Below are 24,929 nucleotides of genomic sequence, written 5' to 3'. Positions count from 1 at the left end.
GTTGATTTGTAGAACTTTAAATAGGCTATTCACCCTCCCTCTAGCCATATTAGGACCTTTTAGCCACGGACGCGGGGCATAGCTTGGTTACACTGTTTTCCCTGTCTGTGTCAGTTAAGGATCGGCCGTTGCATAAGACTCGAGGCAAGTCATAGACTTATTATCCCAAGCACATACTTGGGTATGGGTGCTTGGAAGACTTGTTGCTCTCTTGTCGTGGATCTGGCTCTTTTCGGACCGACTATCTTGGTGGTTTTTGGGTTAGGAGGTCCTTATACCGCACTGAGTCTGGGACTCAGAGGCGGGGGCTTGGAGTCCCAGTTTGGACGGGGACCTAGACACCCAGGACAGGAGGGTGATGGGTTGGTCCTGCTTGTGCCTTGGGTACAAGCGGGGCGTATGTTTTTGGGGTACCCAGCTGGGGGCATTGATTCACGAATTGCCGGCGTTCCGGTATGACTTGTCTTAACTCTAGCACCGTAGTAAGAACTAGAAGATGAAAGATGGAAAAAGGAACTCTGATTGCTTACCAACTGCTTGAAAGTAGCATAGGTGCTTACATAGAATGGTTAGTTAATGAACTAACGCACTACTAATAAAAATCAAATATAAGGACACACTTTTAGTAATGCTCCTGCAGATGCAATAAACCCACAAGCCAAATAGCCCAGCATATCCTTGGAGTCTTTTCTTTCCTCCTGTCGGGTAAGTCTTACTGAGTACAATTGAATACTCAGGGTTTTATTCCCCCTGTTGTAGGTGACATGTGGAAGCTAGAGCTGACCTTTGTGTGTGGATTCTTTCTGGTGGGCTTAGAGAGGATTTCCTTTACGCTGTGATCATAGTTTTTATTTATTACTCTCACCAAATGTTTTTATAAATAGAAGTTTTTATAATCTATTGTCATAGTTCATTTATCAATGTTTCATCATGCTATAAATAGATATTTATTTCCGCTGTAATCCTGATTATATGTTTATATTCCGCTGTTACATTAAATTGTTCATAACTCTGATAATATGATTACATTCCGTTGTTATAATAATAAATATTATACTCTGATATTGTATTAAAAGTGATGTAAGAAATGATTAAGAATGATATAAGCTTTATTCTCTCATTTGTGATCCTGATGAAAAATATGGATTTTTGGGTTCTCCCCTGGGGTGTGCCCGATGGAACCGTATAATTTAGTGTTCCCCCTTAGGTGCTTAGTGTCTAATGGAAGACGAGCACTCCTAAGAGGCATTAGATTAGGTAGTTCTACCACACCACAGTCGTGCTGTCATCCAGTGCCGCCCCCATAGATCTACGATGCCCTGGACAGCCTCCTCACCGGGTTCGGCACCACCATGGCCTGCTGTTGGCTTGCAGCTCGGCCATGGCCTGCTCGCCCGCCGTGGACCGAGGCATCGCACCGTCTTCCTGTAGGTCTCCTTCGAGCAAGGATAGGACCAGCCCGTGCTCTACAACATCAACTCCGTTCCTGACTTCCTCTTGCGTGCGCGCTCTGGTTCTTTCCCCTATCAGCGTGCACCCCCAGCGACAAAGGCCCATGTAGGAGTATTGCTTGCGGTCGGCTGCCCTCTGCCTCCCTCTGTCTCCCTCCCACATATTATCGTTTCTAGGTCTAAATCATCCCCAACCATGAAGCCAAAATCCATCCTTAGTGAGGGGGTGTTTAGATGCTTCCATTCAAACTTTTGGCATTTGGTGTTTAGATGCATGGCAAAACTTTAGCCATTCCGACATGACATGCGCACCAAGATGTTTTTTGCCTAGTTTTGGTCCTCTTGGGTCTCAAATGTCAAAAGTTTTGCAGCCCAAGTTTTGTTGTTTTTGCCTATGGTGTTTAGATCCATTTTGCCAAAAGATGGGATAAAACAACAAAACTTTTGGACAAAATGGGGAACTAAACAGGCCCTGAATCGATTATAGAAGACCGATGCTTCTGGAATGTGATGACGTTGAATTGCTGTTGAGATGTAAGTTGGATCAAATGGTAACTTTGCCACAATGAATCTACTTAGGGGGTGTTTAGATGCAACAGCCATGTAACACCCTAGGTGTTAGCCTTGCATAACTTGACTTGCATAGCATGAGCATGATCATCAAGCATTCATATATAAGCATTTACACTTGAAACATATGCAACATTTCTTATTATTTCATGTTTCCATGTGTATAGGCATATAATCATGAGTGTAAACATGTACTTGGTGGATGTGAGTCACAAAAACATGTAGCAACACATAGGTTAGCAAATAGGACATTGTTCATGAAGGTCACCTTTCATGACCAAACACTTAAGATTTCATGTGTTAACCTAGATAGCACTATGAGTAACTAATACATGAAATGATTGTATGACCTTGCAATTAGCTTAAACATGTTTAGAGTATCATTATGAACAACTTTGATATTCATGGTTAGGGGTAAATAGGTCATTAAGCCCTAGTTTGAAGTGTACCACCATTTAAATGTGACATGTTTGACCAAGTTTGAACTATGTGTTAGAGACCTTGCATGGAGGTGGTCACTAAAGCAAAGTTGTAGTGTTTGGCAAGAGAAACAACTTTTATGTTTTGGTCATTGACTAGTTTAGCTCCTAACATGCTTGAAATTTGTTCACAAAAATTAGCAAACCAAACATTTCATCACTTAGCGAAATCTTCTAAGTTCTTTTAACTGACAGTGCTGACAGCCCAACTTTGCGATGATATAACTTGGTTTTGGTTGCTAATTAGCATGAGTTCATTGAGCAAGAATTGGAGCTGGTACTTCGGGCTACAAAAGTCATGTAGATCATTTACGCTTTGGAGCCACGGTTTAGATGATACATCGACGTAAAAACCTACTGTCAGGCTTGTTTCGTGACTCTGAATGAACTGAACAACGTCATTCAGTGGCTGACATCAATCAGGGCTTGCACGCCACATGGAGGCTAGTAGCGGCCACGCATCACTGGCGTCCTACCCTACGCGGTAGAGCCAGGCCTGAGCCGGCGTTAACACCCCTGCATTCACCCGCTCCAACCCAGCGCCCTCATTTCCCATTCTGCCTCTTCCCTCGCCAGCCGAACCACCGCAACAGCAGCCGAGCTTTTCCCTGCCTCTACCATTGCCATAGCCAGCGCAAGCTCGCGTCTAGTCGCCCAATTGCCACCGTAATCGCTCCTTAGTGATCCCACCATCACGCCGTGCCCGCAATCATTTCCTTAGCAACGCCGGTAAGCTCCAACACCATGCACAAGCTCATCGAAGCTCCATCACCGAGTCCGTCGTCGTGGCCTTGCCATTCCTGTCCACCACTGGCTGTGAAATCTTGTGCACTAGGTTCACCGTAGTTCACGGATGCTTGTCCGAGCTTTAGGTTGAGCCACCGTGGCCTCCTCCGGCGTACCGCTGTCATCCCGCCTCACCGTGCCGCCATGAGTGCCGCCACCGGGCGTAGCTCCGTCGAGAGGCTCAGCCAAGTAGGTCAATGGGTCCAAGAGGTCGTGGGGGTCATACCATGTAGATGTCACCGCCGGGCCGCGCCAGCAGCGCACAGCGCCGCCTGCTCTACTTTCGGTCACTAACTGGTGGGGCCGACTGTCCAGTGGGTCCCCGTCGTCAGTGATAGCAGTACAAAAGATAGTTCATTTGGTTCAGGATTTCATGCTGTTTTGCAATATTTATATCTCCAGTTGTATAGCTTCAAAAATTGTGAAATAAATTTGGTAGTGTTCCTTAGGAAGGATAGTATTTAGGAAAAATATAGTCTTGACACTTACAGTAGAAATTTTGGCAGATTTAAATAGAAATTTGAAATGTGCTTTTGAATGCATGCAAATTTGTTTATTTTATATCTAGAGTTCCTGTGCTCCAAAAATTATGAAAGTTTTGTGGTAAGCTATTCTTGACATGTATGAGCTCTGGTAAAAATTTGAGGATCAGTGCAGGTATATATTTGTAGTTATAGATTTTTCTTTTATAAATAGGTAATCCTTTTATGAATTTTTATAAATTATTTAGAAATCCAATATTCATGAAATTTGTTGGAGGTCATCCTAGTACCAAAAGGATGCTAAGAAAAATATAAAATCTATTGCTTGACACTTTTCACTAAGGTTTTCTATTTATGCTATTTTAAGCCTTTATGCCTTATCTTTTTTGTATAGAATGTTTTACTATATAAAATGGTATGAAACTTTTACAGTAGTCTTTTGGTAGCATTAGTAAGGCACTATAAATTTTTAAGAATTTATGATGCACATTTGGTATATGTTTATTATTTAACCTATGTATCTAAGTAAAATAATAAAGGCATTTAAATAAATAGTTTTGGCTTTACCATTAAGTGTTCTTGAATGCTTTTCGTATGCTTGAACTGTTGGTAGGCTTTGTGTTGTAAAAATTTGAATACTTATATGGAGTAGAAGTATTGTTGCTTTATAATTCGAATTGAGCAGGTTTTCGGATAGATTATGTAGTTTGATAAGTTGCATGGTGATAATGATGTTTGCTGTAAAAATGGTTAATAACAAAGTTGTAGATAACTTCATCATATGTCTTGTGTTAAAATTTCAAGACCATAGGTCAAACGGTTTAGGAGTTACAGCTATTTAAAGTTCATATTTCTGAATTGCTTGCTCTCTGGAATTTCTGGACAGCACTGGATTGATTGTCTGTTTTGGTTAAGATAAATTTTGTACTAGCTTTTGATGATTAAATAAGAGTTGTAGGCAATTTTATAAGCTTTCCATAAAGTCTAGGATCACAGCATTTGGATAAGTAGAACTCCAGTTATGAGAAAAATAAGTAGCTGCTGTTTTGGGTGTGGTAACCAAAAGGTTGAAGTAGTTAATTAAATAATCAAGAAGAGATATGCACCTACTCAGTAGAACATGATGCACTTGTTCTTATTTCAGCACCATGATGTTAAGAATATTGCAAGAATGCATTCTTCATGTATCATCATACCACACTTGTTAACATATATGCATTCGCAATATCTTATGCCATATTCATGCATCTAGGATCGGAGGAAGAAATAACGTTGCTGAAATTCGACGAAGTAGAGGAGGGGGACCAGCAAGAGAATCCTCAAGTCCCAGCTCCCGAAGGCAAGGAGCAGAATCCTGAAGAGCTTCTGGAGTGCCCTGACCACTGCCCCACTTCCTTTCTGCGAGGCAAGCCCCGGAGCATTTTAAGTCTCCCAGTATTTTATAAATGATTACTTCAGTACTTATGATTGATGCATTAGGTTATAGGAGTTGAATGGAACCACTTGATGCATATAAATTCCTTGTCTAGAAATACTACCTTCAACTCGGTATAGGTCCAGGATCGAATACATGCTTAGCCATGCTTAGACCGGTAGAAGTTGGGTGATTTCCTGTCACCTGCGAGATATAGGTGGATACTGAAGTATGGTTGTCTATATTTGCTATCATGGAACAGAACCATGGGGTGATGTAACTCGAGGCCGGACGGAGTCTATGTGTAGGGTGACTCATGTGATTTCGTCTGTGCTGATCAAGGACCGTACCATTGTTGGAACTTCTGACAAGATTGAACACATGCCTATCACTTAGCTGGCCGAATAACTCATTCCAACCGCGAAGCCGAGTAGCTCAACTCAGGCTAGGCCCCATTCTGTTGTGCGCTCCTTGCGGGGGGCGATCAGACTGAGTCCAAGGACAGGCTAGGCCTGAACGTCCTGGCATTTGGTGTCCCAGATTGTGCGGCGCGGTACGGACCCGCGAAATGTGTACCTGAGTTGTACCAAAGGTGACCTAAGGCTGCCTTCGCACGGTATGCCTGGGTTTGTGTTAGGAATAAATTCCTAGCTAGTTGAAAATTGATTCGAATCGCTGTCTCTCCCGGATAGTGAGAAACTTGGCTAGCTCCAACATCGTAGTAACTGTGTTATGGAACATGATGGTTCAGATGAATATGGAATTACAATACCTGCTATGGTTACTATTGTATGCTTTTAAATGGATATACCACATGTTTGGCACATGATAGTTGCTAATCTAGAGATGGATAGTTATAATTAACTTGATAAAGGAATCGTAATTGTACAACTAAGTCAGTCGCTTTTATGCAAAATGTTGTCAAGCTATCTCCACTGATACAGCCGTGCATAATCCTTAGAGTCGTTTTATTTCTGGTTTTTGATGGGTAAGTCTAGCTGAGTACCTTCTCGTACTCAGGGTTTTATTTTCCATTGCTGCAGATGGCACTGTGTATCATGGTTATTGCAAGAGTTGCTTCTATCGCGTCATGGATGAGGAGTAAGCCTTGGGCAGACATCTTTATTAACCCCTATCTTTGCTTTTGTGGACCATGATCCTACTTGGCACTGTACTAAACTATGTTGGAAACTTTACTTTCAAACTTAATTTGCTTCCGCTTTTATCTTTCAAACTCGATTTGTAATAACTTGGTTTCATACTCTGATGATGAAAATATATCTGTGAACTTTATGTAATATGTGACATGTATGTTGAATCATGTACGATCTTAGTTGTTGTAAATTGTTTATCGAGACCCATCGTGGTACTCGACGGACTACTGGGTTTATATGGGTTCAAGTATGACAGTGCGACCGCTTGCGGGCTAACATTGTACTTGTACTCTTATAAATTGGTCGGTTCTGCGACAGTTGGCATCAGAGCAAGGTTCAACGTTAATTATCACATGTGTATTTAAAACAAAGTTTTTTTTTTGTTTTCCAAAAACCCTTCTCTAGCAACTAATAGCTATATAAATAGGTATTTGAAATCTAAAGTGTGCCAATGATCACTTTCCTTATGCCCAAATTAAGGACTATTAGGTGGCTATTTAAGTACTAACATGGGGGTTTTTACTTCATCGTCCATACGGCGTGCTATTGTATGGATGTCATTCACTTGAATGGTAATGTATGGATCAAATGCCTCTACGCCAAGGTAAGATGATGAGTGGTATGACCGCAAGATATGAGAGTGCGGTCGGGGAGAGTTAGCTTTGGTATGGCTATGTATGCATGCTTGCATATGTATATGGTACATATTTAATTGTGGGTTTAAATTATTATCGGGTAGCTTGATACGGAAGTATATGTATGGATATACATATATGGAAGTATTTAAATTACATTTTGCATATTTCATTATGGGTTTGGGCTGAAATGAAATTTTTATGCAGGTACACTAACAACAAAACGTGTAGCTCGACTAGTTACGCTATATATGAGAGAACGTGTGTATGCCACCGTGTCTACCGTTAGAAACAAAATTTTCCTAAGTTTGTGAGGACGTACGGAACGAGCATGCATCATGATAATTACCATTCACATAATTACATTGTTTCTCCCCTTATAAATTTCTTACTCGGTTATGTAGCTCTTATCCATTATGGCCTTGTCTCACATAATGTACATGTTGATGGTACAGATGGCAGCACCCGTCGGATGTGAGAATTTCCTGATGGTTTTCGGAACACCTACCCTCTTGTGGAGAGTTCTGCACTTTGCGGGGTACCATGAACTGCCCCTTTATCATTGGATTGAAGAGTACTTGGAAGGATAGCCATGGTACGAGGTGCGGCTCACTATACCAGCCTGCACACAACCGCCCTTCTGGCAGGAGTGAAAGGCAGAATCGGAAGGGAAGACTCCTTGGGAGGCTGCCCAAGTTGTGGCCTTTGAGGTTTTGAGGCAAATCTACCAACAGCATGGGGATGCACTCACTGGTAGTGCGGCGAGTATGTTTCCTTGGGTGGATCCGTCCACCACAAATTGGGAACAACGTAGCCAAAATGGTTTGATTAGAGATCGGGATGAGCGAGCAGATAGCTCTAGTCCCTCCATGAGTGCAATGTTTGCGGTGATGAAGATATTTTGTGCACGCCAGGACACTAGGGATTTCTGGTAGAAATCATACACCACCTGCATGGACAAACTCATGAGAGCTGAAGCCGTGCAAAACAAGCTCAAGAAGTGTGTGCACAAGCAAAAGAAAGCTGCAAGTAAAGCCCGATGGGAATCTGACCAAGCCTATGTAGCTTTGGGCACTCTTCATGCCCAAATGGAGCAAGTGGATCAGTAGAGGGCAGCAGCTCAAGAAGCTAGAGCCAATGATCAAGCAGTACTTACAGGACTACGGGAGCAGTTGGAGACCGCCCGTGCGAAGGTGTCCACAGCTAGATGTCAGTGTGATACAACAGAAAACCATGTCGCTAACATAAGGATAGAGCGAGATAGGCACCGCAACATGAGCAGCGCTCAGGATCGTGCTAAAAGGGGCCTACGTTAGCAGCTTGCACAGGCTCAACTTCAAGTAATGAACCTTCAGCATGAAGTACACTATTTGAACAACCAGCTGAACCCTATCCTTGATGGGGAAGAAGATGGTCCAAATATGGAAGAAGATGAGGATGAGGAAGAGGAGGAGGTGGAGCCTGAGGAAGGAGATGAGCCTATCTCTGACCTCGATAGCTATCATGATGAGGATTAGATTGCTTAGTGCTTAGTGGGAGTACTTGATGTATGATCGTTGGTTATGTAATGAACTTGTAGTTTGAGTTTGGTGTTGCTGATTTGAACTATCATGTAATATTGTTATTTGCATGACTATCGCATGTTCGGTTAAAATGCAAATTCTAGTTGATCTATCTGAGTTCATGATTTGGATATTAACATGCTATGAGTCCGATGAGCGGTCAAATTGGTGGTGTCATGTTGCGAGAATGGATTATTATGCCTCTGTTTTTATTTTATGAATTTAAGATTTGTCTCCAGTAATTTCAGTTTGGCATGATTATAATTCATCTGCAATCTTGTGGCATCAACCAATAATTGCTTATTGTTGCAACTTCGCAGATGACGCGCACCTGTGCAGGAGCTAGTAGCAGCTAGGAAGGCAATGGTGATGACTTACCACCACCACCACCGCTGTCCGCTCAGGAGTTCTTTGCTCAGTTCTTGGGGAGCCAAAGGACAATGGAAGAAGCTCTATGCCTCATTGCGTAGAACACCGCTCGTGGCCACCCACATCAACAAGGGGCCAAGCCAAATCAGCACAGTACATTCAAGGAATTCTAGATACAAAGCCTCCTATCTTCAAGGTGGTTGAGGAACCACTATAGGCTGACAAGTGGCTCAACACCATTGAGCAGAAGTTTCATCTGCTAAGGGTCACCGAGCATCTGAAAGCTGTGTATGCTTCTCATCAGCTGCAAGGACCAGTAGGGATCTGGTGGACACATTTCTTGTCATCTCTACCTGCTAATGCGTGAGTAACATGGGAGCAGTTCAAGTTGGCTTTTTGAGGACATCATATTCCCCCGGGCCTAATGCGCATGAAAGTGGCTGAATTTATGAGGCTCACTCAAGGAACGAAGACCCTCACAGAATATATGCATGCATTCAACAACCTATCCAGGTATGCTCCAGGTTTTGTGGATACTAAGGAGAAGAAGATAGAGAGCTTCAAGTGGAGTCTGGGTACCAAACTGATGAAGACCATGGCCAATTCTAGGTGTGCCACATACAATGAGTTTATTAGTGATGCTTTGACCCAAGAAAACCATAGTAACATGCATGCGGCTGCTAAGGGTCGTAAGAGGGCATTTGAGGCAGGTGCCTCCGGATCTTCACAGTCAAGAGCGCCTATCATAGCTAGGCCACAATTCTATCCACCTGCACCCAAGTTTAGGCCTCCACCACCTAAAGCTCAGAATAGTAGGCCACAAAAACCATTTCGTAAGGCATTCACTATTGCCTTACCAAAAGGAACTAGCAGTCAGGGGAGCTCCATAGGACCTAGGAGTAATCAACCATGTTTCAACTGTAATCAAGTGGGTCATTGGGCCAAGGAATGCCCCCACCCCAAGAAGAATGGCAACCCAAATCAGAACAATCAGAGGCAGACAAACACAAGGGCACATTCGGGATATGTGCATTATACTGATGTTGAGGAAGTGCCCGCTAGAGAAGTTGTCATGGCTAGTATGTTTCTCATCAACAAGCATCCCACTGTTGTTTTATTTGACTCGGGAGCTTCTCATTCATTTATGAGTCAAGCATTTACATCTAGACATGATCAAGAAATAATTGAAGTAAGCAAGGGGGGTTATAATATAAGTTCAGTAGGGGCTACTATTGCTACAAATAAGATAGTCAAAAATGTGCTCATCTCTATACAAGGGAGGGAGTATACAACGGATTTGATAATATTGCCTGGGTTATCGATACGTGTAATCTTAGGCATGAATTGGATGAAGGATCATGGTGTTCTCATTGACACCAGCACCCGTACTATTATGTTGAGAGAACCCATGGGAGGGAATGCTTTTCTAGTACCACTCTCCTACAATTTTGAACTCCAACATTTAGCTTGTGCTATCCAAACCACCACACTTTGTGATATCCCAGTGGTTTGTGAGTTTTCGGATGTATTTCTAGAGGAATTACCAGGTTTACCACCTGACAGGGAGGTGGAATTTAAGATTGAGTTAGTGCCAGGTACGACACCAATATCAAGAAGGCCCTATAGAATGCCACCCAATGAGTTAGCAGAACTTAAGATTCAATTACAAGATCTATTGGACAAGGGTCTTATCCAACCTAGCTCATCTCCGTGGGGATGTCCATCATTGTTTGTGAAAAAGAAGGACAAGTCACTGAGAATGTATGTAGATTATAGACCACTCAATGCTGTGACCATCAAGAACAAATACCCGTTGCCCTACATCGACATCTTGTTCGATTAGCTAGCGAAGGCAAAGGTATTCTCCAAAATTGACTTGAGATTAGGCTACCATTAGATAAAGATCAGACCGGAGGACATACCTAAAACTGCTTTCTCTACTAGGTATGGCTTATATGAGTATTTGGTTATGTCTTTTGGACTAACAAATGCTCTAGCCTACTTTATGTACCTGATGAACTCGGTATTCATGCCTGAGCTCAATAAGTTTGTGGTCATGTTTATCGATGATATATTAATTTATTCAAAAAATGAGTCAGATCATGAAGAGCATCTGAGGATTGTTTTATCCAGACTAAGGGAGCATAAGCTATATGCGAAATTTAGCAAGTGTGAATTTTGGTTGAGCAAACTACCTTTCCTAGGTCACATCTTATCAAGAGATGGAATCTCTGTAGACCCATCAAAAGTACAAGAGGTCATGGATTAGAAAGCCCCAACTTCGGTTCATGAAGTTTAGAGTTTTCTAGGGTTAGCAAGATATTATCGTCGTTTCATTCTAGATTTCTCAAAGATAGCTAAGCCCATGACCAGACTACTTCAGAAAGATGAGAAGTACAAATGGACACCTGAATGTGAAGCAGCTTTTCACACCCTCAGAACTCTGTTAACTACAGCACCTATGCTAGCACAACCAGATATTAAAAAGCCTTTTGATATATTTTGTGATGCATCGGGAATAGGTTTGGGATGTGTGCTTATGCAAGAAGGAAGAGTTATTGCATATGCTTCTCGGCAATTGAGAAAGCATGAAGTCAACTACCCTACACATGATTTAGAACTTGCAGCAGTTGTTCATGCATTAAAGATATGGAGACATTATTTGTTGGGCAATGTATGTCATATATATATTGACCACAAAAGTCTCAAGTATATCTTTATCCAACCAGAGCTGAACATGAGACAGCGAAGATGGTTAGAATTGATTAAGGACTACAATTTAGAAGTGCATTACCATCCGAGAAAAGCTAATGTAGTAGCAGATGCACTCAGTCGAAAGTCTCATTGCAACACTATAGAAGCATTATTGGAAGATGGATTCAACTTGTTACACCCTGTTGTACTACACAATATCACGATTAGTTGTTCACTTGAAAGCAAAATCATAGAGTTGCAGCAGACAGATTAGGAATAAGTCATATCAAGAGAAAAATGTAAGAGCAAGAGACCAAGCATTTCAGATTGGACGAAAGAGGTGTGTTATGGTTTGAGGACCGACTTGTGGTACCAAAAGACCATGAGCTGAGAAACCAAATTTTAGATGAAGCTCACTCATCCAAATTATCTATTCATCCGGGTAGTAGTAAGATGTACCAAGATTTGAAAACCCATTTTTGGTGGACTAAGATGAAGAAAGAGATCGCAGCCTATGTCGCTAGGTGCGACAACTGCAGCAGAGTAAAAGCTGTTCATATGAAATCTACCGGATTACTTTAGCCATTGCCTATTCTAGGTTGGAAATGGGAGGAAATCAGTATGAACTTTATCACAGGCCTTCCAATGACACCACAAGGTCATGATTCAATATGGGTCATTGTAGATCATCTCACCAAGTCAGCACATTTTGTACCAGTTCACACAACATATCACATGGGGAAGTACACCGAGATGTACGTTTCTCAAATTGTGAGACTGCATGGAGTACCCAGGACTATAATCTCAGATCGAGGACCATAGTTCATTGCTCATTTCTGGGAGCACTTACACCAGACTTTGGGAACTAAATTGATCCAAAGTTCGGCATACCATCCACAAACTTCAGGACAGACAGAGCGAGTAAACCAAATCTTAGAGGATTTGCTAAGAGCTTGTGTTATATCTTCCAAAGGTTCATGGGAGAAATGGTTACCACTAGCTGAGTTCTCCTATAACAACAGTTATCAAGCAAGTATCAAGATGGCTCCATTTGAAGCCTTGTATGACAGAAAATGTAGAACTTCATTGAATTGGATTGAGCCCGGTGAAAGGAGATACTTTGGTATTGACTTTGTTAATGAAGCTAAAGAGCAAGTACGTGTGATCCAACAGCATATGAAGGCAGCTCAATCAAGACAAAAGAGTTATGCTGATAGAAGAAGGAGACCACTGATTTTTGAAGTGGGTGACTATGTATACTTGAAAGTATCACCCATGAAAGGGGTGAAGAGATTTGGAATGAAGAAGCTTTCACCTAGATATGTAGGGCCATACAAGATTCTAGAACGAAAGGGAAATATTGCTTATAAGTTACAACTTCCACCTAAGATGAGTGCAATATTTGATGTCTTCTATGTTTCTCAGTTGAAGAAATGTCTTCGAGTACCTGAAGAAGCTATTGCACCCACCAACGCACAGCTTCAATCGGATTTGACCTATAAAGAAAAACCAATTCGAGTATTAGAGGAGATGAAAAGAGTAACACGGAGTAAGATTATTAAGTTCTATAAGGTGGTATGGAACAATCACAATGAACAAGATGCTACGTGGGAACAAGAGGATTATTTACGAGAGGTTTATCCCACCTTTTTTCAAGAATGGTATCAGAGCTGACTCTCGTGGTTTCACAAGCACGTGTGTCGTAGTTGTGCAGGCATGGTGCGCATGGCTGGAGTGGTCCTAGAGTGGTCACACAGTATGGCACATGCGCTGGCACTAGACACACGGATATGGCCAAGAGGGGACGTTCCTGGCTTGGGATTGATCGACAAGGATGTCGGTCTCTTAAGGGGGTGAGGATGTAATATCCTAGTCCAGGGCTTAATAGGATTAATAGGATACTTATACCAACAAGTTGCAACTTCTTTTCTGAAAGCTCATCTCTAAAGAACTCTGAGGTTAAGCGTGTTTGGTCTAGAGCAATTTCAGGATGGGTGACCAACTGGGAAGTCCTTCCCGGGTGTGTATGAGTGAGGACAAAGTGCATAGAAAAGACTTGTGTGGGTCTATGAGGGTAGTCTCAACAACAACAACAACAACAAAGCCTTTAAATCACAAACAAGTTGGGGTAGGCTAGAGTTGAAATCCAATAGAAGCAATCAAGGTTCAGGCACGTGAATAGCTGTTTTCCAAGCACTCCTATCTAAGGCTAAGTCTTTGGGTATATTCCATCCTTTCAAGTCTCCTTTTATTGCCTCTACCCAAGTCAACTTTGGTCTTCCTCTGCCTCTCTTCACGTTACTATCCTGACTTAGGATTCCACTACGCACCGGTGCATCTGGAGGTCTCCATTGCACATGTCCAAACCATCTCAACCGGTATTGAACAAGCTTTTCTTCAATTGGTGCTACCCCTAATCTCTCACATATATCATCGTTCCGAACTCGATCCCTTCTTGTATGACCGCAAATCCAACGCAACATACGTATTTCCGTGACACTTAGCTGTTGAATATGTCATCTTTTCGTAGGCCAACATTCTGCACCATACAACATAGCAGGTCTAATTGTCGTCCTATAAAACTTGTCTTTTAGCTTCTGTGGTACCCTTTTGTCACATAGGACACCAGACGCTTGCCGCCACTTCATCCACCCTGCTTTGATTCTATGGCTAACATCTTCATCAATATCCCCGTCCCTCTGTAGCATTGATCCTAAATATCGAAAGGTATCCTTCCTAGGCACTACTTGACCTTCCAAACTAACATCTTTCTCCTCCCGAGTAGTAGTGCCGAAGTCACATCTCATATACTCAGTTTTAGTTCTACTAAGTCTAAAACCTTTGGACTCCAAAGTCTCCCGCCATAACTCTAGTTTCTGATTCACTCCTGTCCGGCTTTCATCAACTAGCACTACATCGTCCGCAAAAAGCATACACCAAGGGATGTCCCCTTGTATGTCCCTTGTGACCTCATCCATCACTAAAGCAAACAAATAAGGGCTCAAAGTTGACCCTTGATGTAGTCCTATCTTAATTGGGAAGTCATCCGTGTCTCCATCGCTTGTTCGAACTCTAGTCACAACATTGCTGTACATGTCCTTAATGAGCCCGACGTACTTCGTTGGGACTTTATATTTGTCCAAAGCCCACCACATAACATTCCTTGGTATTTTATCATAAGCCTTCTCCAAGTCAATAAAAACCATATGTAGGTCCTTCTTCTTCTCCCTATACCGCTCCATAACTTGTCTTATTAAGAAAATGGCTTCCATGGTTGACCTTCTGGGCATGAAACCAAATTGGTTCATAGAGACCCACGTTATTGCTCTTAAGCGATGCTCGATAACTCTCTCCCATAGCTTCATAGTATGGCTCATCAACTTAATTCCTCGGTAATTTGTACGTCTGTGAGGGTAGTCTATGCCTAGAAAAGCTGCCAGATGTAAGTGGGCCTGGCCTTATAGAGGCGGGATGTTACAAGCCATGCCAAAAGTTTTGGCACCAAATCTTTCGGTGCAAAATTTTTGGCATTCTGACTTTAGGCTTAGGTGTTTAGATCCATAGCAAAACTTTAGCACTATATAAATAGAAGACTGATTTACCCTCATTGTTACCTCCTATTTTCTCTATCTCCTCCCTTTCGGATAAGAGCGGTGGCGTCTTCAACCCCCAACGGTGGCCATGGCGGCTTCTGTAACAACCCAAAAATCTCAACTATAAAATTTTTCTTCTTTTTCCTAGAAACCCTTGAGTGATGTTGTGGCATGTAGGAAAACCCCTAGCCTTGCACTAACTAAACCTACATGACTTGCACAAGTATCTCACCTCATCACCTTGAATTTATTTTACCACATAGCATACATCAAGTTGCATTATATTCAACATGGTGATTTGGATTTTATTGGATTATGTATTGATTAATAAAAGCCACCAAATATTTAATTCTACAATAAATAATTATATTAACATGGAACCAATATCCCAAACATATACCACGACCAACACTTTTCACCATGGAACATTATACCATGGGTGCAACATGCTACTTTGATTTATATACACATGTGTGAAGCATAAAACAAAAATGGAAAAAGGAAAAGAAAAATAGAAAAGGAGAAAAGGGAGGAGCTAGCCTCACAGCCTAGCATTGTGCGTAGGCCGGCCCAACCCGCACGACCGAACGATCGGCCCAGCCCTCCACCTCTCTCCCTCTTCTACCGCCGCCTGAACCGGCCCAGTGAGCATGGCCCACGGCCACGACCGCACGGACGACAGCAGCAAGTGCACTGTTTCTCTTCCCCCTCGCTTTCCTCTGTTCTTTCCGTGAGTAGAGGGCAGAGCCCGCCGCCGCACGTCCCAGGCCACTCCAGCGCCATCCATCCACAATCAGATGCACCAGGACAGCCACCACGCTAGCACCCCCTGCCCGACAGGGGCACGCCCCGCGCATGAGCACTACGCGAGCGCCTGCTACTGCCATAGCCATGACATCGCCATTGTCCCCTCCCTATTCCCCCCTTGCCTCCCACCTTTTCCACCACCGGGGGCAAAATTGGGAACTCAGGCTCGACCGTGAACGCGATGCGACCCCAAGAACCCTAGCCCCAGCACCTCGCGTCCCTCTGATCGCCCAATTCCCATCCCACGCCATTGGCTAAGATTCCGTGGCACCAAGGATGCACCGCCCTATAAGAAGGACACCCTAAAGCCTCGGTCGCTTCCAACTGCCCCGCCACCTCGGTGGCAAACCACACCACCACCCACCTGCCCGAGCCAAGGAGAGGAGAAAGAGGAAGAAGGAATGAAGGAGAAGGAGGAGAAGTGAAGCCGGGAGCCTTGCCGGAGCTGCCTGAGACCGCCGGAGCCCGGAGTGCCACCTGATCGGCTACAACGACGTAGCAGTTCAGCACGGCACTGCACCAGCTCTTCACTGCACTCGCCTTGACACAGCATCACCATCCTGTCCCCCCACGACACCAATGATGAGCCCCTGTCCTTCCCTGCTCACCGCCAGACCTTGCTGCTCCGGCCATGGCGCTCCACACTGGGAGCACGTAGGCCAAGGCCATCTCCGGCCTCTGGGTACACACACACGCACACACATAGGCCAAGGAACGACCATGCCCAGCGTTAGGTGCTCGAGAACACCGAAGCCCTTCACCCCGCACCCCCATGGCCGCCATGGCCGCGGACAACCCTAGCGCCGCCACGTTCCTGCCTCGGTAGGGTAATAGAGACCCCCTAGCCCCGCCGATGGACCCACCTCACCAAGGAGACCCCAACGCACCCACTACCTGGTCGGGAGGGCCCCCTAAATGCCATGACCCCTGTTCGCCTCACTGGCACGGCCGCCTAAAGAGCGCCGCCGTGCCGCTCACGTTCCAGCCAGCCCCGACCACTTCGCTCGTCATGGATGCAATGACGAGGATCGCTGAGACCCCACGCCTCTAGCCGCCTAGCCAAAGTGGAGAAAGGCCCCGACCTCGCCCTGTGTTGTCGGAGTCGTGACCTCACCAGAGCCCCACCACGTCCTTCATGCTGGTGCGGACTCCGCCGCACGGTATGGTCATCGGTGCCGCCCGCGCTGTCACCTTCTCGGCCTCGATAGGAGAAATTAGGGCATCCCTTGCCCCAATTTGGCCACAGCAGGCTCCACCATCGCTCGCCATGGCCACCATGTCACCTCGCGCCGCCGCGACACCAACGCCGACCACCAGGAGCTTCAAGCCCCCCCCTCTTTGGCCCTTCGGTGAGCACGCCCTGAACTCACAAGACCCCAGCACCCCGTATCAGCCTCGCTGGGCCACCACGGCGCGCGCAGCGTGAGCTCACTGCCGGCGTGTAAGCCACCGTGGGAGAATAGAGGAAAAGGGAGAGATGGGCAGCGCAGCCCTGTGCTCGGACCATCGTGAACCAGACAATGGAGACAGTGGCGTGGGCATGGTCCACCACAGACCGTGTCTGCGGTCCATGGGCCTTGACTACGTCGTCCACCGTGGACCGCCCCGCTGAACCCAGACCAATGGACGAAGCCCAGTGGGCACCCAAAAGCTGACGTGGCACAACGTGTGGCTAACACGTGTTGGCCGGCCTAGCCCATATCCAGCCCGGCCCGGCCCATGTCCAGCCCACCGGCCCTGACCCAGCCCACTATTGGCCCGTTGATCGTTGACCGGGGCCCACATGTCAGCGACACAGAGCTGCCAGACCCGCTTGATAGTGGATGTGCGTCATGCTGATGTCATGCGGGTCCCACCTATCAGTGACAAACACAACCGGGGTGACATCATGATGACGTCAGCTGCTGACGTCAGCAGCTCTGGACCCACCTGTCAGTACCAGAACCGAGATAATGATGTCATGCTGATGTCATACTGATGTCAGCATGCCACGTGGACCAACAGGAGCGTGACACGTGTCAGCACGATATTAATTCAGCCTTTTCCCATTTTCAGAAATGATTTAAACTTTGGAAATTCATAACTAATTCATATGAACTCAGAAAAATACAAGACTAGGACCAAAATTCATCTAAAATCGAGCTCTACGCAATGAACCCATGTTTGAGTGTATTTGGCTCTTTTGAATTTTCATTTGTTTTTTGTGCTATTTTATAGACGTCGCTAACGCGACTATAATGCGATCGTTTGCAGACTCGGAGGAGAATCAGACGGACGAGGACCAAGAGTACCTTGAGGAGTACGGAGACGACTTCACTGAAGGTGCCACATCCCACCCAATCTCGTAGAACCTATTACGCATGGCTAATATAGAGCTGCTATTGCTTTACTTTATTGTTATAATCACACTATGATAAGACTTGCATGGTAGTATGCTTTCTTGATGGCCTTTACCTTGACGCAACCTTACCTCTGCTCACCCTGCCGTTAGGCTAAGTCACACGCATGCTGCTATATTTTACTGCTTATTAATCCTACTATGCTTATATACCATATTGATGCGTGGTGGAAACTAGAGTTATCTGGACTATGGGGAGAGTGCTACGTGTGTGACTTGGGTGTGTGAAGGGTGAGGGTTGTGTTGACTAAGTTGGAGTATACGACGAGCCTAGGGTAAGTCTTGCCATGGGGTGCTACCTAGGCACCCCTGGAATGGATACCTGTGGTGGGTAAATGGTATATAAGGTGGTCCTGGGTGTGAACCTATGATGGGAGGAGCTCGGGATGGAGGTGCTATGGTGGCACGGTAAATGGAAACCCTGATGGAGACATTCTGGCTTGGTCATCCCTAAGGACTTACTAGTACTCAGATTTACCGAAAAGCCTTACGTACCACTCGCCCTATATGGTGCGGGACGGCCGGACTATTTGGTAGGATATTGCCACTACTGCTAGGTTGATAGCGGACAGTGTAAGGAGGTACGGGGCGCGGAGGATTTCCTCCCACACCCTTCTGAGACTTCATGGAGACCTTGTGGACCCGGCTCATGACTCATAGTTTCAGCCACCCCATACTAGACTTGGGGTGTACCTGGGCTGAATGGTAGAGTGGCATTATCCTAGGCTAGCAAGCGGCCGGAATCAACCCAGTTGACGACGGTCAGCGAAGAAGGCAGATCTTGTGGTTATGTAAAACCTCTACAGAGTGTATGGTTGATCGATCGATACATATGCCGACTCGGCGGCTATGGACCTTTCCTGGATTTCGCTTAAAACTAGATAGCAAGATGAGTCCTTCTCTTCTTCCCCCGTGAGAGAGTGTTAGTCGTAGCCAGAGGCTACGGGCTATGAGACAGTGCCGAGAGGGAGTTGGCCTGTCGACTGAGCGATGGTATGGTGATGGTGTGGAGATGGTGGTGTTGCGATCCCAGGATCGAAACCTGGCTCTAGACAGAAATGGGGTGGAATGGGTGTGGGAATGGTGTTAAAACTTGACCAACTGTTATTATATACTTGATATGCTAATACATAGGAAACCTTGGCCTTATAGGTTCATTTTGATTATATCCAACTTGCATCCAATTTCCACGAAGCAATGCTCATAGGGTGGGAGTGGCCAGTATAAATCGTACTGATAAATTTTGTCACACAGGTTCTGCTGAGGAGTATAGCTCTGAGGAGTTTGACGGTTGAGGGGTTCGTTCCTACGCTCGAGTTTGGCGATCTTATCTTCAAGCTGTTTTGAATAAATGTTACTTTTGATTCCACCAATGCGGTGATGTAATAATTTATGTAATTCCACACTATTTGTACTCTGATATTATCGTTGTATGGATGTGGTATTCGACTGGAATTTGGGGTAATATGATTTACAACGGTCATAATACACTTCGACTCTGTGGATTTCCCTTCGCGAAAATCAGGTCGTTTCAGCTTCCCTCCACCACTATGGCGGCCAGCAGTGGCCCTTTCCTTCCCGACGGCGGCCACGGCGCCCTCATCCACGCCACGAACGACGGCACGCGGCCACCCCTCCCCAACTAGGGCTGTGCAGCTCCATTCCTTGACTGGCATCGACGTCCACATCCTGGCCTCCCCACATTGCAGCGCCGCCTTGGCTCACGTGGATGGGTGTGGCCTCGACGACGGCTCCTACTTCCCGGCGCCGACAACGACGGCGTGTAGATCTGGTGGCGGATGCTCCTCCTTCCCCACCGGCAGTGCCTTCTCCTCCTCCCCCACCTGCGGGGGTAGTGGGTGTCCGAGCGGCGGGGTGGGCAGCTGCAGGGGTAGTGGGCGTCCAGCTCTCCCTCGGGCGAGGCGGAGCGATCCCTCAGGAGTCAGCCGAGGCAGAGCCAACCCTTAGGGATCGGGCGAGATGGGGCCCACGACCGCAGCACCCACCGAGGCGGAGCCAACCCTCAGGGGGTAGACGAGGTAGGGCCCACCGCCTCGGTGGTCGGACAAGGCGGGACCCGATAAGCGATGCAGTCGTACTCTTAATTACGCGGACAAATCAACATTATGGTCATTAGTTTCTATTCTTTGGGTACCCTGCTATTACTCCTCGACGAAACTCCTACTAAAATTATGCATTTGAGAGAATGGTTTCAGTTCTGAGGTCTCGAAGCTACAGAAAACATGACAGTTTCTGCGAGTGCTCTGACCGCGTGTACCGTCGTGATTGTCGTCGCTCTGACCCGCGGGACCCGTGCCGTGTCCTCCCGCGACCCACGCGGCACGGTCTACTTCGTTCGTATGACTGCTGGGCCCCGGGGAGCGTTGTGCCCAGTTGCCAGTGAGTCACAGGCTCCATACCGGGGCCGCGGAAGCGATTCCCCCGTGTTGCAGTGGTACAAAGCGACAGGCGCCTCACGCAGTCACGCTCGCGCCCCTCCTCCCCTTCCCGTTCCCCCCCTCTTCCCATTGCCAAGCAAGAGAGAAACGCACGCGAGCCGCGAGCAGAAAATACAGCAGCGCGGCCGGCACCAGCCATCCCGATCTCGCTATTTTCCCTTCTCCCCCGATGCGATCTCGCCAAACCCTAATCTCCCCGCCCGCCGCCCGGCCGTCGCCGGAGCCCTAGCCCCGAATGCGGCGGCGGTGACGCGTGGCGCGTCACCACCACCAACCACCAACTCAGCGTGCGCGCCCGCCCGCCCGTCCTGCCTTCCGACAGACACCAAGCAGCCAGCCAGCCATGGGCGCCGCCGACAAGTGGCTGCTCCCGCTCGTTTCCGTCTCCTTCGTCTCGCTCCTGCTCTTCCTCTCCGCGCTCTCGGGCTTCTCCGCCTCCTCCGCGCTCTTCGCGCGCCTCCCGCCGCCCTCCTACGTGCGCCGGGGCGCCGCCGCGCCGCCCTCCTTCGCATACCTGCTCGCGGGGGGCCGAGGCGACGGCAGGAAGCTCCTGCGGCTGCTCCTCGCCGTCTACCACCCCAGGAACCGCTACCTGCTCCACCTCTCCGCCGACGCGCCGGCCTCCGAGCGCGCCGAGCTCGCCGCGGCCGTCGCGCGCGCCGCCCCCGCCGTTCGCGCCTTTGGGAACGTCGATGTCGTGGGCAGGCCCACCGCGGGCACCCCAATGGGCTCCTCCGGCCTCGCCGCCACGCTGCGTGCGGCCGCCGCGATGCTCCGGCTCGATGCGGAGTGGGACTGGTTCGTCACGCTCAACGCCGCCGACTACCCCCTTCTCACCCCGGACGGTAAGATTCAAATGCTCGATTTCCATCTGTTAGCGTGATCTGTTTGAGTAGCAGTTTTGTTCCACAGCCGCACAGACTTGTCCGGATCTAAGACAAATCTGAACTCTTTTACTTGGTCGTTGTGAATACCAATGGAGGTTGCTACTTGAAATTGCGTTTGCCGAGCATTTCCGTTCTTGAATTGGAGGCAAAGCATGCTGTACGAACAGATCAGGAAATTGCAAGGGGAGCAACCGCCACTGTTCGGTTGAGCCGTAGCTACAAAAATCAATTTTGTGTTCTCCACAGCATGTTGCTGACTTGTATTAAGTGGCGTTTAATGTTATCTGTCAAGTTGCATAATTGAATGCATAAATATGCCTGAAAGGACCAAAGACCCACTGCGCCACCAGGATTAGGAACTGGCCTGCTGCTGCTGCTGGTACGTTTAGGTGATTTTGGAAGAACTTGCTTGTTTGGAATCCTGTTGGACTGTGGTGCCATAGCCGCCTTAGGTGGAGATATAGTGCAACTACCAGATTGCCATGCTGTCTTCTTCATTCTCTATTTTGGTACCATACCAGCTCAACCACTCCATGACTAATTTGTGCTCTCATCCTTATATGAGGACTCTAATCGTCAGGAACAGGCTATGCAACTCTGGCTGTGGCTTTGTTTGTGTCATCTAGCTGGGATTAACCCTTCATTTTAATGAACAACTAAGAGAGCAACTGATTAACCCTTCATTTTAATGAACAACTAAGAGAGCAACTGATTAACCCTTCAATTTAATGAACAACAAAGAGAGCTTTAACAAGAAGTGCACCACTGAATTATCAACACAAGATGCACAATCTGACACTCTGATTTATGTTATCCTTTTTCCTCATTTCCTCTGACACTACCTGTATGACATTGCCTTTTTTTTGTTATACATGGTAAGTATTGTAATTTGATCTGTGTTATGTGCTGCTTCCACTATGTCACATGTAGTTCACGCCCTTTCTTATTGAAGTGTAATTTTGTTTTTAATAGGTACTAGCATGTTCTAATTTTGCTTTTGGCTTTTGTATTCCGACTGACCCCTCTTAGGGGTTCTTGAGTTTCCTGTTCATGACTCTCTGTTTTCTTTTTGTCCCTTGTGCAGACTTGATTCATGTTTTCTCCTCTGTTCCAAGACACCTCAACTTTATTGATCACACCAGTGACATTGGATGGAAAGAGTATGTTCTATCTGAACATTAGCAATAGTGAATGGTACACAGTGCACTGCTGTTAGTTTCACCAGTATACTGATGTTGTAGGTCTCAGAGAGTGCAACCGATTATAGTAGATGCCGGAGTATACTTGGCTGGGAGGAATCAGTTCTTCCAAGCCACAGAGAAACGGGACACTCCTGATGGTTTCAAATTTTTCACAGGCATTTCTCTTTACTTGCACTTTGTTTTTCACCCGCTTGGTGAAATGGTTTTCTAACACATGCATTCTCTTTCTGTTAGGTTCTCCATGGGTCATTTTAAACAGACGCTTTGTGGAGTATTGTGTCTTTGGTTGGGAGAATCTCCCTAGAACACTCCTCATGTACTTCACAAACGTGATGCTACCTCTAGAGGGGTATTTCCATTCGGTTGCATGCAACTCGGGTTTCCGCAATTTTACAGTGAACAGCGACTTGCGGTATATGGTGTGGGATGATCCACCTCAGATGGAACCCCATTTTCTAAATGTTACACATTATGATGAGCTAGTAGGGAGTGGGGTTCCTTTTGCCCGGAAGTTTAAGGAGAATGAACCCCTGTTGGACAAGATTGATGATAAAGTGCTTCGACGTTGGCGTCACAGACCTGTTCCTGGTGCGTGGTGCACAGGCAGAAGGAGGTGGTTCAGTGATCCTTGCTCCCAGTGGAGCAACGTCAACATTGTAAGACCTGGTTCTCAAGCTGAGAAGTTCCGAACATATATAAACCAGATTCTGGAAGAATCAAAGTCAAGCAACAACTCTTGCAAGCAATAGCAGTAGCATCCAAGCATGAGGCTTCACTTCCCGCGGTTGAAGCGCTGAGCTTGTCTCATTTTGCACAGAGGAGCTCTCCATGTCTCGAGAACTTACTGTCATCTGCTTCAGGAGCAAGCATTTTTGTACCTGTGGTATGAACACACAGCCAAGGTGAGAGATGGGTTTATTCTTTCTGGATTTTTTTTGGTAACTGTCATGGCTTCAAGGGCTTAGTGTACACTAGCATTATTGGAAGCCAAGAGAGCTTACTGTGGGAATACGGAAGCTAATAGACATTGTAATTAGTAGCAATGAGTTGAATGGCCTGTGCCTTTGTTTATAGAACTGATGGAATTGTTGGTGATTCCATACAGAATTGAGAAAATGAAGGAACGGGGGAATGCTATTGATTGGTTGGTCACGGGTTGTTGCTGTTAGCCTGTTATGCACATGTGGTTAATACAATGCTTACTGATTTGTTCCCCCGTGACATGCAGTTATTCTCGTAATCTCATGTGTCCTGTCCTCTTGATATGACATTCTGCGTTTCATCTCATCTGTGCATATGCACTAACAACTTTGGTCTCTTGCAGTGAAGCAGTACCCCCTTAATTGCAGGACTTTAGTGAGCTAATGAATTGTGGATGTGAGCAATGGCAAATCGGCAGTTACCCTTTGTAGGATCTGTTTGCTTTAGGTGTGAATTGTGTGGCTTTCAATGGTATGGTATCCAACTGCAGTGTGGTAGACTAGGCTGTATCCAATCGAAACATGCTAGATTACATGAATTGGAAATGGATGCAGTGCCAGTAGCGTTTGATGCAGCAATGTACATACTATAGTTGCCATAGAATGTGCAAAAGGTTGATGGTACTTATGTGACGTGTTTGACAAAGTAGCAGACGGACCTGACAGAATTCAGGGTACTGTTTGGTTGAGGAATGGAGATGTAAACGCAAAACGATAATCATGTTCATACTGGCAATGGAAACAGAATATATAAGCTAATAATAATGGTTTCTCTGGTACGCTGGCGCCGTCGTCGTCCTCTTGGCGCACCCCTCCGGCACAGCCCGCTACGGCGCAACTTCCAACCGCGTATGCACGCTCGCCAGCGCTTGTCCGCAACCTTCAGCATATGAGTCTCTCGTCATCGACGCGGTTGCCGTTCGCGCCATCTACACGCATCTGCAGCTCGCGTCGGCCGAAGCTGCTGCAGCCGGCAGCCGAAGTAACCCACCGTCGGCCGTCGCAGG

At 46.3% G+C, this 24,929-nt stretch overlaps 1 protein-coding gene across 2 annotated transcripts; it reads left to right on the top strand.

The window, feature by feature from the left end:
* Positions 1-20,872: 20,872 nt before the first annotated feature.
* LOC136457868 (beta-glucuronosyltransferase GlcAT14A-like) lies at positions 20,873-24,741 on the top strand. Of its 2 annotated transcripts, XR_010759831.1 has the most exons (5): positions 20,873-21,698; positions 22,825-22,900; positions 22,982-23,097; positions 23,177-23,844; positions 24,267-24,741. XR_010759831.1 is itself a non-coding variant. In XM_066457881.1 (4 exons), exons 1-4 carry the CDS (start codon positions 21,197-21,199, stop codon positions 23,689-23,691), a joined length of 1,209 nt encoding a protein of 402 aa, XP_066313978.1. In that variant the 5' UTR covers positions 20,873-21,196; the 3' UTR covers positions 23,692-24,094. The 2 variants fall into 2 exon arrangements, 1 of the variants encoding a protein (XP_066313978.1); XM_066457881.1 differs by lacking the exon at positions 24,267-24,741 and having other exon boundaries at positions 23,177-24,094.
* Positions 24,742-24,929: the final 188 nt, after the last annotated feature.

The sequence above is a fragment of the Miscanthus floridulus genome, chromosome 6 (assembly GCF_019320115.1).
Source record: "Miscanthus floridulus cultivar M001 chromosome 6, ASM1932011v1, whole genome shotgun sequence".
NCBI lineage: Eukaryota > Viridiplantae > Streptophyta > Magnoliopsida > Poales > Poaceae > Miscanthus > Miscanthus floridulus.
This window is presented reverse-complemented; position numbering and strand designations above follow the sequence as displayed.

What these genes read in the sequence shown, in the direction of transcription:
- LOC136457868 (XM_066457881.1), top strand. Translation starts at nt 21,197, where the DNA reads ATGGGCGCCGCCGACAAGTGGCTGCTCCCGCTCGTTTCCGTCTCCTTC. An exon ending in AGTGACATTGGATGGAAAGA is followed by an intron (nt 22,901 to 22,981) that starts GTATGTTCTATC and finishes CTGATGTTGTAG; the next exon opens with GTCTCAGAGAGTGCAACCGA. An exon ending in TGGTTTCAAATTTTTCACAG is followed by an intron (nt 23,098 to 23,176) that starts GCATTTCTCTTT and finishes TCTTTCTGTTAG; the next exon opens with GTTCTCCATGGGTCATTTTA.